The sequence below is a fragment of the Manis javanica genome, chromosome 11, assembly GCF_040802235.1.
Source record: "Manis javanica isolate MJ-LG chromosome 11, MJ_LKY, whole genome shotgun sequence".
NCBI lineage: Eukaryota > Metazoa > Chordata > Mammalia > Pholidota > Manidae > Manis > Manis javanica.
In genome coordinates, this window is record NC_133166.1 from 41,843,845 (window position 1) to 41,862,174 (window position 18,330).

An 18,330-nucleotide genomic window follows, 5' to 3' on the forward strand; every position below is an offset into this window, starting at 1 on the left:
ATCCAGTCTTTTAGTGGCCAGGTGACTATCTCTATCTCACTCATCTAGCTGCCTACCAACATCTATTTGCCTTGCCACTGAGGCTCTATAGGTTAGGCATCTGGGGCAATGCAGAAGAGGCCTTCCTTTCTCTGATGAAAGAAAATGCCCTTTCCACAAGATGAATAGAGGGATCGAGAGGGGGAGGGGTCCCCAAGGGCTTGAACGTGCTTTGCTGACAGGAGCTGCTCTCTCGCACCATTCTGCTCTCCTCTCACCCCTTACTCGCCCTGGTTTCCCCTGCGGCTGTCACATCCTACAGACGACCGCAGTGTGGACAGAGCCTCTGGGGGGGAGGCACATTATTTTGAAGGAAGAGAGAGTCAGGTGGGCAGCTGGTAGTATGATTGTCCCGGTGCCATATGCCACTGTTGGGGCTGTCTAATTTCCCTGTCATGAGTGATGAAGTCATTTTTACAACTTAATGATGTACCAAGGGACTCAGAGGGCTGGCTTATGCTTGTGTATTCCTTTTTAAATATGGGAATGGGGGCATCAGATGTGATAAAGGGAGGCCCCGGAACCCTGATTAGATTAGATTAAGTAGATTAAACAGCCTGAATCAGTGTATTCCAACAGAGCCTCTAGGAGAGGATTAATGCCACACCTGGGGTGAGGAACACTAGTTCCCTGTTAAGTGACAAGCCACTGCCCCAATGGAAATTGATTGACTTGGGAAAATGGATATTATCTGCAGAAGTAGCAAGTCACCAGAGTTCCTGTCACCTCGACTGGGTACATCCTTGTGTGTTGGGGGTGGTTGGACATGTGACGGTGTTTGTGGCTATAGAAAGAGTGTGAGTGGGACTCTCACAGTTGGTTCACTGTACACCACATTAAATGTTAATCACCAGGCAGGGTGGGATGCATTCGGCAACTGTATTTGTTTTTCCAAACATTCTCTGTCAGGAATACTACATTTCTCAATTTTGATGGTGTGTTTAGTAATATAAAGCCTCCTACCACACACACACACACACACACACACACACACACACACACACACACACACACGCACGCACGCACGCACGCACGCGCACGCATCAGTATTCTTAAAGTGATTATGTCAGAAGATATAATCATTTCACACCGGAAGACAAAGAAGTGGAAAACGATTGTGTGTGTGTGTGTGTGTGTGTGTGTGTGTAACAAGTAGAGAAAAAACAAGTAGAAGTTAGATTTTAACTTGAAAATAAGCAAATTGAATTCATTTTAGTATGTCATTTGCTGCAGAGGAAATTGTGAGGAAAACAACAATTTTCAGAAACTTTCAAGTGGTTTATCATTTTGAAAAGCAATCTTAATAAACAAATGGCCCCTATTTTATTTCAGAGATTATAATGGTGTTCTTTGAGAAACTGAGAGCACCCATCATTTCTAATCCTGTTCTTCGGACATTATAATATTAAGCTTTTTTTACATTTGGTTTGCAGATTTCTTCCCCTTTTTTTTCTCAACCCAATTACTGACGACCTATCTCTGACTTACATTCACACCAGGAGTGGGTTTTTAAGAGCATATTCAGCTGCCAATTTTAAGGATCAGTACCTTAAGCAGAATAAATTTCATTCTAGTTGAGATTCAACTTACTATGTGAAAATTCAAGTTCAGCAATATTTACCAAATTAATAGCCACGTGATTTGATTATCCATTAGCAAAAGCTATGTTTTAGTTTAGTTTGATGCTAAAAATTTTTTGTAATTTTCTAGAGTTTTCCTTGATGGCTAATTTTTACATATAGTACTGACATAAGTACTAATACACTGATATAGATATATTGCCTGATATATATATATACTGATACAGATATTACCCGGTATTACAGAGAACCTAGATTTACAATACAGGAAATCAAACATATATTTTAAAATTTTAATTGGGGAAATTTATTTCTAGAAAATATTTTTGTTCTGTAAGACAGATGAATATAAATCAGAAGTTGGGTTACTTTTACAAATGTATGATTTGTTAGTTATATTGAAATGTGTGAAATTTCTATCCTATGATCACCAATTCATTAAAACTTTCTCATATGAACTATGTTATGATTTGATATGGTATAAAATTTAACATTTATAATAAAATGGTATACCATTACTATATATTCTGTGTATATGTACCATTTTTATGGTATAAAAATTAACATGGATATGGTATAATTGTAATAACTTCCTGTGGAGAAACATTGACGATGTACCTGAAAAAAATCTGCAATGGAATTTTCAAAAGACAAAAGGATTGCAAAAATGAACCTACAAAAAGCACACATTTTCTCTTTTGGCCTATATTGAAGTCAAGTAATAAAATGATTGCTTAATATATATAATGGAGTAGAGGACAGATTTCTCCTCCCCTGTAATTAAAAAGAATCTAGAAATCTACTTTTTAGATGAAAATGGGATAAAATAGAAAGCCAGTTTAGCTGACTAGAAACACAAAAGAGATACTCTCTCCATGTACAGTGGAGATGGGTGAGTGAATATCAGAAGGGCTTTTCAATCAGTGCAAAGTAAATCATTCAGGGATAAAATTTCTACCCCTCCCTAAAGAGTATGTTTGTGGTAGGGATGGGAAAAGAGAGGGTATGAATTACAAATTGTTTTCATAATTGCCTTAGCTTTCCATTTCAGGAGACAGATGAAATTAGACTCCAACAGAATAATAAATATATGCATCACTAGCTTTTTATATACATTATCTTGCTTCTTCATAGCAACTCTATAAGGCAGACATTCATACACTTGTCTTACTGATGAGAGAAGTAAACACAGAGTTAGTCTCTCAATGATCAGTAGTTGGTTGGAGGAAGAGCTGGAGTACAAACCCTAGGATACCTGATTTCAAATGATACACTTCTTTACTAAACACATTTCTCTTGTTGAATAGCTTTACTGCATGTGTTCTTTTAAAAAAGACTCTTTTACTGTCTCTTTAGAAAAATCACTGCATGTTTAGTGCTGGGCTAGGTTCATAGGAAAGAGCATGGAATAATTTAAAAGATTTATTTATTTACATGATTTTGATTTTTAGGGAAGTCTTTTGATTAGAGGATAAACATGAAAAACCTGTTATGGTGGATATTGTTTTCAGGGCAGCAGTGCTGTGAAAGGCAATGACATATCCAAGTTGAGACCAATGCTGTGGTCATAAAACACATGAATATTAAATGTTTCCTGGCATATAGTCTATTTCCTTGTGTCTGTTGAGACATCAAAAATATAGTCATGCTTATGTTTGTTTGTTTGTAACATCAGGCCAAGCAAAAATAAAGACTTGTCACCCTAATACCGCATATACAACTGCATTAAATATTGATAAGGGGTGAAACTCTTTAAGAGGGCAATATATCAGCTCTGAGGCATTAGCACCTAATTTAATTTTGAAAGCAGGGCTTCAGAGACAGTGGTTTCAGACGCTGATGGGGATGCTGTGATGAAGGGAATACTCAGTGGCAGCTGGTTTCTGGAGATTTTACAGTGTTGTTGGGAAGACTTAAGGATGAGGTTAGACTGAGCCATCTACACAACTCGGTAGCTATCTCAAATGAGGGTTTAGCCATTCCAGAACTCTTAATTTCTAGTCCATAGCTGCCATCCTATAGTTATTCTATGAGAGTAGCAGCTACTTGGGATTATAGGATACCCAGAACAGCAGCTTATCCCCATTAAAAGCTCAAGAATAAATGATCAATGGATTGAAGAGGATATTGGGATAATGGAGGTTCCAAGAAGAAAGATCTGTTATCACCTACATATACCTCAGGACGGAAAGTTATTACCCTCTATTTAAAGTCTTTATAGAAAAGTAACTGGTCATTTCTTATGAGCATGCCACATATAAAGCATTCTGCTAGCATCATGGGGTTTGGGAAGTGAAATAAAAATCTGGACTGTATTTTCCAAGAGACACAAATAAAGCAGGATCTTTTGGGTTAAGTCTTATAAACATCATCTAGAGTGCTTTAGGAATATCAGAGAGGTATGTGTGTGTGTGGTGGCTAAGTATTGGGAAGAAGGGGCTGGGGATACTAAGACTCGCATACTTGATTTAGAGAAAACTGTGAATTTTGTTTGCTTGTTTCCTGTCAGATATTTTAGATGGACTGTTGAAGCACAGATTGAGGGCTGGTACATTCCATGAATTCTGTATGCTCTCAGAATGGGAGACAGATTCCCCACCAAAGGTCCTCAGGTTCTTTAAGGTACTAGAATTTTGGGATGATATGGAACAGTTTTGAATCCATTGTCACAGAAATAGCATTACTTTACCATGGCAAAAGGATTCTGGAAGAAAAGGATGAAAAATAACAATTCTCTGAAAACTATTGAATGTTGGAAAATTTCTATAAAATGATAGCTGATATTTATAAATCATTTACTGTGAAGCAGGCACTACCCCTTTTCATAATTCATTCATTTAATCTTCACAATAATCCTTTGAAATATGAAAGCTTATCTCCATTTTACAAATGGAAAAAGTGGGGCTTAGAAGACATAAGTAATAAGAAATTGCCCAAGGTAATACCTAGTAAGAAATTAGAGTTAGAGTTTGAATTCACACAGCATTGCCACAGAACTTGTATTCTTAACTAATATTTTGTCATGCTGTTTCTATGTCCCAAAGAAAAATACAGCAGCTGCTCAGCTGATTTGGTCAGTGGAGACAGTCAAAACTAGGCCAGAGAACTTCACTTTGGGTCTTGATCAAATGATCTAGTTACCACTTGCGTTTTTTAAAACATATCATTCCTTTTAGCAGGTATTTCTCACTCTTGCTATTCCCCTCTATTATAAGAGGAAAGCTCCTTATTTCAGCTATGTCTAGCTCTGTTCATTCAAGACCTTCCCCTCACCCCCACCCCAGGTCTGCTCTTTGGTGATGTCTATGAAAAGTATCTAGTATAATATTGCCAAACCAATGATTCTCAAATCACGAGAAATAACATCATCATCACCTGGGAACTTGATTAGAAATGCAAATTCTCAGACCCCACAGAAGCCTACTGAATCAGAAGCTCTGGTGACCAGCAATCTGTGTTTTAACAAACTCCCAAAGGTGATGATCATGCATGACAAAGTCTGGAAGTCACTGTGCTAAACTCTTTTTTATTCTGGAACTTCATTTTCATACTGTTTTACTATTTCTTCTATCTCCTTTTTGAAACATAGACTTTGCTCATATAAAGACAAAGCCCTCCCTAAATGAGCCTCTCCTTTTAAATACTTACTTTAAAACACAGAACAGAATGAGTAGAATCCTGCTCTTATTCCTCACTGCTACCATCCATCATCAATATTTTTGTCTTTCAAAGTTTTTGTTATCTTAGCTGCATTGTTGGCATAGTTAGTATGAGTATTAGTTCTGCTGATATTGAAGTACAGTAGAGCTTAGTGGTTAAGTATCTAGAATCTACAACCAAACTGAGTAAATATAAACCATAATTCTCCACTTAATATCTATATAACTTTAGCAAGTTATTTTAACTCAGTTGGACTTGGTTATTCTATCTGTGATATTAGGATAGCAGTAGTAGCTTTCTGATGTAGTTAGTTTAAAATGAGAATCTAGAATAGTGACTGACACTAATGATTTCATAACTATTGGGTATTATTATGTCTATTTGACTGACTCACATTTATGGACTTATTTTTATGTGCCGGGCATGACTAAGCCTTTTAGGTGCATTATTTCATTTAGCCTCACAGCAATCCTATGAAATATGATATATTAATATCATCACTGTACAAGTCCTAACACCTCTTAAATGCTTATGATATGCCAGATATTCCCTTTGGGTGCTTTGCTTGTAATAACACATAAGTTCTGTTAGCATCCCTGTCTTGCAGATGAGGAAGGACGAATAGATAGTTTAAAATGCTCAAGATCACTCAAGTACTAAGTGATGGAAATGAACTTTGAATCCAGGCAGTCTGGTCTTAGCACCCATTCTCTTGGCCATTACATAACACTGCCCTTTTTATAGACAAGGAATCAGAAGCCAGGTTAGCTAGCTCTCCAGTCACATAGTCATTAAGTGGCAAAGCTGATTTTACAGAAATTTCTGTACCATATTATGTCACTTTTTTTTTCTCCACAACCACAAGTGACTTTGGCCCCTTGCTCCTCTGCATGCAGTCACCTTGCCTGAACTTAAATGAATCCACATCGCCTTCTGTCTCCCTGACCTCATAGCTCCCTCCACCATTACTTCCTATGAGCTTCATATTTACTTCACTTAGGGACGTTATCCTCGATTATCCTTTGTGATCAGCCTAAGCTCCATCATTTCCAAGATGTCATGGACTTATGGACTCAGCTCTTCCTTTCCTTGTCCTACTACGTTTCCTCAAACCCTCCTCATACATTCCCTGTTCATCATCTCACTCTTGGTGGGCTTCTCTTCATCTGTACTAATATGTCCAGCCATTTTTGATACTGCCCTAGTTTCTGACATGTAATGGGATCTCTCCCATTGTTGATCCATTTCTTCTTTTTTCGATTTCTTCCTTCTTTTTAATGTTCATCTCCCAAGGCCAAACTTGGAAGTTTCTCTATGGAAGACTTGCTTCCTGGTCACCCCAGCTGGAATGGATTTTTCCCTTCTTTGCTTTTTATATTTTACTCCTGTTGTGGCCTTTGACGTGTTGTCTCTCTGGTATTTGTCTCTCTTTTTCTCTCTCCTACTAAACCAAGGTTGATACTTGCCTTTTTCTGAGTGCCTGGTAGCATCATATAGAAAAAAGAGCACATATTTTCATGTCAAACAGCCTTGGATTCTAATGTCAGCCCTTCAGCAGTATTTTAAAAGTTTGAGACTGTTTTTCTTACACAATCTTTCTGTCTCCATTTTCCTTTTTCTAAAATGAGAGGAAAGTGTAATTCAGAGAGCTGTTTTGAGGATTACATGAACTAATGTAGGTGGAGAAAGTATAGTAAGTACTCTGTAATTTTAGCTCCCATCTCCTCCTCAGCACAGCACCCTGCTCTAAATGTAGTCTCACAAAGATTTGCAGGGGAATGCATAAACGAATGTTGAATGAAGTGGCTGCTTCAACTTTGGCTGCATGCAAGTGTAAGAAAAACTGTAAAGGCTTCCTGTAGTTGGCAAGGATTTTGATAATCAGGATTTTAATTACTTGGATATTGATTTGGGTAGCAATTACATAAAATCTAAAAAGATGCGGCTCTGAAAAGATTGGCGGATTTTATTCTAAAATAGGAAAAGTCAGTGATGCATTTTTATGACACAATGGCCATGAATAATTTTTTAAAAAGGATGGATAAATGAATTAAGGAACTTAAAAGTAGGAAGCATTTAGAAATGTCACAAGTTTATGTATTTAGAACATTTTTCAGGGCAAGAGTAAAAAGAAAACATTGAAAGAGATCTATTGACATTTCATTTCAAGAATAGTAGGGTGATTTCAAGTAACTTTGTCAAGATTATTATTTAAATTTACAATTAGAATCATGAAATGTATTACTAACCACATCAAATGTGCATACTCAGATGTGAATCCTTGTGGCAAAACCTACTGGCTTTGGAATTGGACAGACTTGATTTGAAACAGGTCTCCTCTACTTAGATCTGGTTAATAACTTGTGCAAGTGATTTCACTTATCTCAGGCTTAGCTTCTTCATCCATAAAATGGGTATATTAATAATACCCTGGCATGTAGTGCATAAAGGCCAGGGATGATACTAAATATCATACAGTGCACAGGACAGCATCCCGCAACATACAGTTACACGTCCTGAAAAAACAATAGTTTAGAGGCTGAGAAACCTTGAGCTAACAAATGGGTAAAATTCATCTCTTTCCAGCTTATCTAGAAATAGCCGTATTTTCAAATTTCAAAAAGGGAGAGAAAAAATGATGACTGAAAGTTAATTCATACAAAGTTAACTTCATGCATCATACTTTCAAAATAATTATTAGAAACAAAGAAACACATATTAGATAATCCTAGGTAAAAGCTTTACAGTCTTTTTTTGTAAATCTTACCATGCAATTTATCACCTGGACTCCTTATTAAAGCACAGATTTCCAGACTTCATTCCCAGCACATTCTGATTTGGAAAAGTCTGGTGTGAGAAATCTGTAATTTAAATAAGCACCTCAGGGAATTCTGATGCAACTGGTTCATGGAAGACGGTTTGAAGGAATTCTTCCAAAGGGCTGAATGGGGTGGATGGTTAACTCATATAAACACAAAAAAGTTCCAGCATTATGTGGTTCTGGTTCTCTTTATCCTTAAAGCTTTGAGAAGTCTCAGTCTCATTATTATTGAACAAAGTTGGATGGATCTGTAGAAAGATAACAGTCAACACAAGTTTGCTGGTATCAAGACACCCTACCCGTATGACCAAACCTATTTCCGCCTTCACCTGCCCTATTGCACAAGTACAACATTCAAACTACCAGAACAGTGGAAAACTATGTTCACCTCACTGGCCTTTGGAAACATGTACCATTTACCACTAGGTCTAGGAAACATGCCCTGTACACTCCTCTTATTTCTTCTCAGCCCTAAAGGGAAACTCTGATGTGTTATGGGCTTTGCACACAAGGCCACTTGGATTGTAGTCTTAAGAGAGGTGAAAATTTTTTCAACTTAAAAGTAACAATTAAGAATTAAAATATATTTTAAATCAATTTTTATAACAACTTTGGATGTTTATTTTATAAAGACAGGTTATGGGATTTTGCATTTATTTTCTAAAAAATAAATCCATATTTGGCTGAAGTTAAGTATCACTGGATACGTGCATTTTAATGGGAGTCATCCTTCCTAGAAAGAGAAAGTTTCTATTGTGCCAGCCATTCTGAAAACAAGTTATTCTTTTGACTCAAACCCAAAGATACCTATTCATCAAATGAAGAAGAATGGAATGAAACATTCATTTCCCAAGTGACTATTTGCCTCAGAGGAGAGAAACCACTGAGGCAGGCAGATATTAGGCTGCATCAAGTGTACAAAACTGTTTGACCCAGTCCATGATTCACAGAAAAAGAGCTGATCCACTTCAGCCCTTCATAAAGTCATTTTTCAAATTTTATTAGCAGATTAATAATGGCCAAGTTACTTTTCAGAAGCTTAAGTTTTTAACAGTTACATTTAAACATGTCCCTTAGAAGAATTCAAGCATCTATGAGGCAACCAATCTTGACTGAATTCAAGGCTCAGTATTCCATGTGAGAAACCTTATAAAGAACACACAGACACAGCTTAGCTCATTAGATATAGTGTGTCCTAAAACTTCTCTGAAAGAGAATATTTCTAAGGTTACTCAGGTTAAAGGGATATTTTCCTTACATAGTGTGAACATTATTGATAAAGTTTTTTTTAAATGATGGAATGGGATTTTTACTTGCAGATGGATTAAGGTGTTAGCACCATATAGCAATTCTTTTTGGATTTTTGTGTATATGTATGCAGCTAGAAGTGTGCCTCAAACACAATTGCCCCTGACCCCCACCACAACAGAAGGAAGAAAACCCTGAGGCAGGTATATTAAGTAATAATTATTTCTGTTATAAAACCATATGCTATGGCATCTGATCGTGAGATTTCTTGGGACATTTAAAATATTCTATCTGCAAAATTTTTATGTCTATTCAGCTTGTAGGGAAGTTGCAAATAGTTGTATAATGTGAAGCACAGCTCCATTGGGATATTTATTGTTTTTTCAACAGCTCCTCAGTGAGTATCTACTCTGTGTCAGGCAGTGCGCTATGCATTATGGATTTAGCAGTGTATCTGAAGAACAACCTTTTGTCCTTAAGCAAATTACACTGCAGACTGAGATATAGACCAGAAACATACATAATGATACATTAAACATTTGCAATTTGTAATTAAATCTATGAAGAAATAGATACAAGTAAGTATAACCAACTATATTGTATCATTCTTTTATTTCTGGTGCTTCAAATAATGTAACATGTTAATATACTCCAAGTATCTATTTGCAAGGGCTAGTCAATCAAATCCAAAACATATTTTATTTCTTTAGAAAAACAATCTACCTTAAAATTGTTTGTAATTAACTTGACCTGAGAAATATAGATCCATTAACTTCTTTTCTTTTTCAGGGTTTTTGGAGCTGCCATACTACTTACCTCTACCCTGAATATGCTGATCCCATCAGCAGCCAGAGTGCATTATGGGTGTGTCATCTTTGTTAGGATATTGCAGGGACTTGTGGAGGTATGGAACTGCAGGATGACATCATCTTGAGGTTTGCATGTTAATAAGAACACAGCAGATTATTTTTTTCTTGACTTACAAATAAATGCATTTTATCAGGTTGTCTATACATAGTACTGAAAAATGGATAAGTTAGGCAATCAGATATTTTTGTCTTTAAATGATGCTACATTACAACCGTGGCTGCTTACCTCCACTTCTCCAGAACTGAGTGATATTAAAGAAATGCTTAATGACTGACTTAAAAAGTAAAAGAATAGGCACTTAATATGTTATGATAAGAAATTCTGAGTCTGCCCTTGGCTGGTGATAACCCTGAATTAATACCTTTGAGAATTTTATACCACATCCCTGCTGGCCTTGAAACATGATTTGAGTTTTCACTGAAATATTTCACTGGTATATTCTTTGGGCATTTGACTGGAATGACTGATATTGCTCCCTCAGCCAGTAGATGAAATAGTCTTTGAAAGAATATCATTAAAAACTTGAGATTGGCTTACCTGTTGCCCCTTCTCTTTCCATGCTGTGTGGTAGAAATAGATAAATCAGATAAAGCATTAAAGAAGGCACTGAAACAATCTCCCCTCTCTCCAAAAAGAAAGAAAAAAATGAGAGGATCAAAAGAACAAAGATGGATAATCATTTTAAAGATCTTATGTTCCAGACACTACCTTGAGAAATTTGAGCATCAAGGATCCAAGCTTCAGCTTCCTCTGTGTGAATTTCTTATATATGGGAATCACTGAGTTGAATGCCTCACACTTAAAGGTCTCCCAAATTCCTCAAACTGTTCAGAGTTGCAGATGAATTGAGTAATTAGTACAGGGTCTTTTCTTTCACCTAATTAGAAAAAAAGAGAATTGAGATAGAAGGAAGACTTGAAAGGTGGAGAGAACTCAAACAGGTCACTAACAAGGGGCATGTCTTACTTGGTCTGACTGAACGTTTTTAAAATGGATTTCGGGAATCAGCAAAGGTGCCTAGTAACAGCTTTCCCTAACACCTTGTGCCCATTCAAAAGGCATAGCTTCAGAGAAGGGAATGTGCTTATTTTCTAATGACCCTGGATCCTCAATGGTGACATATATCTTCCCCCATCACAGGGTGTCACCTACCCAGCTTGTCATGGAATATGGAGTAAGTGGGCCCCTCCTCTAGAAAGGAGTAGATTGGCAACCACCTCTTTCTGTGGTGAGTTCTGTGTGCAGATGTTAACTGTGGTGGGTAAAAGTTTAGGAACAACTTGGGTAAGAATTGAAAGTTGGTAAAACTTGCCTGTAAAACCATCTGGGATGTGTGTGTGTGTGTGTGTGTGTGTGTGTGTGTGTGTGTGTGTGTGTGTGTGTGTGTGTGTGTGTGTGTGTGTGTGTGTGTGTGTGTATGCCCGTGTGTGTGCTTTTTACCACAATTTCAATTTCCTTAATTCTTATTGGTTTCTTTAAATCCTCTATTTCCTTTTGTGTTTTATTTTTTTCTAAGGGTTCATCCATTTCATCTAGGTTTTCAAATATATTCATGAGTGATTTTTATTATAGTCTTTAAAATTTTTATTATAGATTTTATATTTAGTGTTTTATTTATTTTAATAAATTAATAAAAAATTAAAAATATTTATTATTTTTAAATCTCTGTTGTGTCTTGGGCAAGAGGTTTATATCCAGTTACATAGTCCTACATTCCTGGCTAAGTATGTGGGCAAATATATGTGTTTGGGGGTGTTTAGGTGTGAGCAAGTGTGACCCAAATGTACAAGTGTATTTGTGTAAGCCAACCAACATGAGACGAAGTCAAGAACATCTGCTGATTTGCTTACCGTCCTCCCATTCTTCCTTCAACTTTAGGTTCCTACGCTGGAGCTGTGATTGCAATGCCTTTAGCTGGCATTCTTGTACAGTATACTGGCTGGTCTTCTGTATTCTATGTCTATGGTATGTTGCATTTCTATATAATAGAATTTAAAAATGTGCATAAACTAAAACAATGTTAGATTACTGAATATTCTTCCATGTTTATGTACTTTTTTTCTGTAAGAATCCTTTCCTTATATTCTGCGAAGATAAAGGAAAATGTTCTATCTCTAGATATTTTTTCCCTACATTGTTTATTGTTTTTTAAAGCAACAATGTAGGATTTTCCCCTACATTTTTATTTATTGTTTTTAAAAGCAAGAACATTGCTGATGGAAACTTTGTGATGTATGACATATATTATTCTTGATTATAAAAAAAATTAAGTTAACTCTTGATTGAAAGCTGAGTAAGAGGAACAAGCCAGGGAGCACCTATTTCTCTTCCTTGCTACTGCTTTCTAGGTCTTTCCACTGATCCTGCCTCCTCCAGGCTGAATGGGGTAGAAAGCTGGAAGCCGATTGTAGTGCTAATGCAACAATTCAATTTTGTGATGATATATTAGCAGTCAGCTGTGCAGCAGCACATTTTAGCCTTCATTTCCCCAGAATTAGTGGATATTAAGTCCCATGGAAATAAAGATTACAAGAAATCTAAAGTCCTAGCTCCCTTTCTGTTCACTTTCCAACCAGAAGCTGGAAATTTACAGCTTGAAACGTAACCTCTAAAGTCTCTCTCTAAGTCACTTTTTTAATTACAAGGAAAGGAGAAATGTAAGAGGGCTGGATTCCAACCGATATTGTCACTGATTAATACCATCTTTGGATGTGGGCATGAGAATCTGAAGTATTAATGAAGTCATGTGGTAGAACAGAATAGTATCTGGCTGCTTCTAAAAATGCCATGATCTATTCCCATTTCGAAATGTTCTCATTGGAGCAAATTCTTATGTTTGCAGGATGTTATTAAATGTTCTTTATAATAGGGACTCTCTTCCTGGTTCAAAAACCATGGATGGCTTTTGGATTCATGAGTGCCCTATATTGTAAGCCATGCAATGTTTGTACATCTCTTTTCTGTAGAGATCTTTTTTTTGGTCATATTTTAATCCACATCTTTCATTAGCTTTTCAAAAAGGTCCATAATTCAAAGTTTAAAGCTCTTATTTATAGGATGTGTAGTACAAGTTGGGATGGTCATCCATTAAATCCTCTGATTTGCCTTAATTGAATCCACTACTGTATTGAAGATATGATGTGACTTTAAAGGAAGGATATTAATTTCCACAAAGCACTCACGAAAAGCAGTCTCATTATTTTGGGTTGTATCTCATTTAATATGTATCATTAAATGGTACAAAGTTCAAATATTAGATAATATGAAAATACCATATCATAGTACTTGTTTATTTACTGTGTGTCAAAAAAAATTGTCTTTGAGCTGGACATTCAGAATTGATATTTTTTAAATAATAAGATGAGACTGGTATAGCTCAAGTTTCAAAAGATAATGCACATATAGCAATTAGTGGAGTGTCTGGCACTTCAGACGCATTCAGTTAGCGGTAATGGTAATTACTACTGAATAACAAGAGCTCACATTTATCAAGGACTTGTTTTGCACCATCCACTATGCTAATTGCTTTATGCATTATCTCCTTTAACTTTTCTTTGCTACATTCTCATAAAAAAGGAATTATATCTCATTTATAGTGGAGGTTTACAGAGATTCCGTTACTGATCAGATCACATAACTGAGTGACACAACCAGGATTTGAATCTGGGAGAGCCATATTCCATAACCATTACACTACTAAATTATCACACACTGTCTGGCCCCAAGCTGTGTTTGCTTTCATGTTCAGTAATTAAGAAGAAGATGGCACAATAGAATCTATGGTGTTAAGGAATAATTCTTAGGACAAACAAAAAAAAAGTATTATAGAGATCAAGGGGATTTAGACTGTACTCAAGGGAAAAAGAAAACAGTATGAAGCAAAACTGAAATGCTGGGAAACCAGAATAAGTCACCTGAAATTCTTTCTATTATTAATGCTTCAGATTTATATTGCACAATGAAGGCAGTTTTTAATGATGAGAGTGCTAAATAAAGAAGGTGATGTGAAAGAACTTGCAAGCAATTTATTGTGTTGGAGTTTATAACTGTCATCTGCCCAAAGAATGTTCCATGGACAATAGTGTGTACTACAAATAAAATGGTGCACAGTCCCATAAAGTGTTAAATGTTACTATATTAATTACAGAAGCCCACTTTTTCATGAGCCATAGTCACTCAGACTAAAGTAATCTTATGTATTTTACTTAATAGTCTGTTTACTAGATCTGAAAGCACCAACAGGAGAGGGAAATGAGTATCTTTCAAAATACAGACCATTGTCATATTCAAGGCAGGCAAATAATAAAAGGATTTATCCCTCGCAAAATTAGTTGAAGACAGGAATTTTATCTTGTTCATAATATTTTTCTCACTTAGCAGAGTGCCTGGAATAATAACTCCCCGGTAAATGTTTGCTGGATAATATGAGCATGTTCCAAAACACACAATTAAATTCTTATTCATTATGAGTTTCTTCATAATGAATAACAATTATTCATTCAGTGTCAGCATTATTTAGTAGAGACAATGAGACAAACAACAGGATGAGCCTTCAGGAAGCTTGAAGTCTGGTGGCCAAAGACAAGAAGAGCTGGCTAAGTCAGCTGAAGGAACAAACTTGAATTCACATTTGAGAGGATGTGTTTGTCATGAGATTATTGTAGTTTTGTTCCAGCAAATGATTCTTACATGAAGTATTTATGATAGCTTTCTTTGACATCCTCCTTTTGAATCCTTGCTTGCAGGAAGCTTTGGAATGATCTGGTACATGTTTTGGCTTTTGGTGTCTTATGAGAGTCCTGCAAAGCATCCTACTATTACAGATGAAGAACGTAGGTACATAGAAGAAAGCATTGGAGAGAGTGCAAATCTTTTAGGTGCAATGGAAGTAAGAACTTTATTATGGTGTATATTCCTATTATTATTCTTCATCTCATCTACCTTTGACCAACCAAAGTATTTTATGAGTCCCTATTCAATAAAACTAATTTGGTATGAATCATGATTGTTTTCTTTACTCCATGCATATTCCTTGACTTACTTAGGAATGATTGCTTCCTCCATCTATAAGTTCTTTTAATTTTTTTATCTTTTCTTGAGCATCTTCAAATTTTCCCTGGATTATAGCTATGATTATAGACCTTAGCAAATTTTTTAAAACATTTCAATATGTTCCATAATTTAAACAAATTCAACCAATATTTCTTAATTTCAGTTTGTAGGAAATGCCAAACCACCTAACAGTCATAAAAAGGGCTATTTTTTTGTTTATTAAATACTCTAAACTTAGGTTTTATGCATGTGTTTTATGTTATATGTGGTTTAGGAAATACTAAATCATTACAATGCTGATAATAGCTGACATGAAGAATATTCTTAATATAATCCTTTCATTGATAAAATATTACCATTTTACAGGATTAGTATTATGAAGATCAAGTATTATGAAGATAATGTGAAGCTTCTTTGTGATTTCTTGGATGGGCTCTCTGGGGAAAGTACATGCAATTCTATGTCAATAATGCAAATATTTTAGTCCACATGGCATTAATATATCATAAATAGTAATTAAAAAATATTCATCTAATATTATTTAAAAAACTGGTAAGCAAAAGTAATATATTTAGACAAATTCAATAATTTAGCACCTAATCAATAATTCAGTTTCCTTATGCTAAGCATTGGAAGTTACCAGAAACTGGCTGAGGAACCAGTGTTCGTCATCTTTCTCTTAAGGTCTCCTTTCCACATTCCAATTGCATGTTATTCTAGTATGACTCGCTACTTCATTTGTTAGAGAAGGCCTGCCTGTCTTTGACATCTCATCCTGGGTGAAATGTCTGTCAACCATTGTTGCTGAGTGTATCTTGACTTTAATGAATAAGAAAAACCTCATATTTAATATCATTCAGAAGTTAACCTTAAGTACTTAAAAAAAAATCCTTACATTATAGTTGGTCCATTAGCTATAGAGGCTGATATCAGAACTTTCTCCTTCCTGTTTCCTTCTGTAAATGGACTGATAATTTAGTTCTGTCGGTGGTTGTCTAAGAAACAGGTTGTTATATGGGGGTGAGGTCAGTGTTGGCAATGTGCTCTAGTGACCACCAGCTGCAGTTGCTGTGAGCAGAAGGTTAATATATACTGATGTATGGTGAGTTCAGAACACCCGCAATTTCTAGCCAAAAATAATCTGATCAGCCTCTATCTAATTATCACATCTGGGGGGTTTGCATTGTCTAAACCAGATACAATTTTTTTCAAACAATCAGAAATTTAGTGTAAATGAAAACCAATTTCTGAAAATGACCCTGAAAGAATAGCTGGTAACTATGATGATGGACAGTGCTTCTTCCTCCATCTATAAGTTCTTTTAATTTCTTTATTTTTTCCTGAGCATCTTCAAATTTTCCCTGGATTATAGCTATGACTGTAGACCTAACCAAATTTTTGTGAAGGGGTATTTGGGGGGGACTTGGTGAAGGGGGTAGCCTAGTAAACATAATGTTCTTCATGTAATTATAGATTAATGACACCAAAATAAAAAATAAAATAAAAAAAAGAAAAGCTGGTAGGCTAATAAAACAGTGTAGATTATCTGAAACTCTCCATTTCCTATACCTTATTGCTTTTCTAAACACAATACTTTACTTCTTACTGTTGTTTTATATTTTGCTGTAGCTTCAAAGGAAAGTTAAAAATGAGATCAGGTGAAAATAGAACCTGTACTTATTTTGAATTTTTTACTGTGAACAAATTCAATATATGGCGAAGTAGAAAGAATAATAACAGCTACATTCATGGACCCACTGCATAGATGCAACAGTTGCTAACAATTTGCCTTATTTATTTCCCTTTTATTTTTGCTGAATGAATTCAAAGTAAATGAGGTATAACACCTTGCCACAAATACTTTACATGCATCTCTAGAAAAATAAGAATATTATCCTTTGTAATCTAAATCATATCTAACACAATTTTTAAAAAACCCTACTATTATCTAATACCTAGATCATACTCCAATTTCTAATACCCAGTCCAAATTCAAACTTCCAGTCTTTATTTTTGTGTCTTATGTCTTCTGAGTCTGGATCCAGTTAAGGATCACACATTGTAGCCAGCTATAATGTCTCTTCAATCTCTCTTTTTTCCTTCAAAATTAATTAAATATAACATACACACAGAAAAATGCAGAAATCTTAAGTGAACAGCTTGCTGAATTTTTATCAACTAAACACACTTGTGAAGTAAACATCTAGTTCTATAACTAGGATGTTTTCAGAATACCATAAGCCCTCCTATGGACCACCACAAATTTTTAAGGCATAAAATTAGACACTTTTATCTTATATTTGGTGAAGTCTTTTGCAACCTGACAAATGAAGTTCTTAGTGGAGATGAATATGGTATGAATAAAAGAAACACTTCCCCTGCAGGAAAGTTATTTACTTCTAATAATATCACAGAGGTATTTCTTTATACATGCATAATGCAGATACTGTATTGCAGTACATAATGCAGTAATGACAATGCAGATATTCCTGTATTCAGCCATTTTTTATTATTTTTGAGATAAGTATATTCATCTGGCACCATTTTTCCAGAACATATTGAATTAAGAAAAAAATTGCACTTTATAAATCCATCTATGATGCCTTCACTATAAATGTTTATCCAGAGCCACAGTACTCATTACGTATTATTAGAACAAGTTGTTTTTATTTTGTTTGTTTTGGGTTTTTTTGGTCTAATATACATTTGTGATCACCTCAGTGTAACTTCCTACTATAAGTTATCTTTACAAGGTTTAATTAGAGTCACAATAAATACTGGCAACGATGAGGCTCTACATCCAGGAATAATTACTAAGTCACTAAATAAATAAATAATTACTAAATCTGTAAAAACTGTTTTGCCTCCTCTTTTACTAATTTGGTCAGGTCTGGGATCCCAAGCTATCATTACATAAAGTTACTTTAAACTGCTCTTTCTCATCAAACAGTATTTTGGTGTTCAAAATAAAGCAGAAAAGAAAGTGTTTGACAATATGAAAGACATTTTAAGGTCTAAATATATTAATTTGGGGGAAGTTACTTGCTTTTTTATATTTGG

The 18,330-nt window shown here is 35.3% G+C and overlaps 1 protein-coding gene across 2 annotated transcripts in view; it reads left to right on the forward strand.

Annotated features, from left to right (window-relative positions):
• SLC17A6 (solute carrier family 17 member 6) overlaps positions 1 to 18,330 on the forward strand; it is a 39,032-nt gene that overhangs the window by 11,510 nt on the left and 9,192 nt on the right. For both annotated transcript variants that reach the window (XM_017644800.3, XM_037026688.2), the window contains exons 4-7: positions 10,138 to 10,252; positions 11,359 to 11,446; positions 12,097 to 12,183; positions 14,964 to 15,106. In XM_017644800.3, coding sequence (XP_017500289.1) covers positions 10,138 to 10,252; positions 11,359 to 11,446; positions 12,097 to 12,183; positions 14,964 to 15,106 — 433 coding nt within the window. The remainder of the gene's footprint in view (positions 1 to 10,137; positions 10,253 to 11,358; positions 11,447 to 12,096; positions 12,184 to 14,963; positions 15,107 to 18,330) is intronic.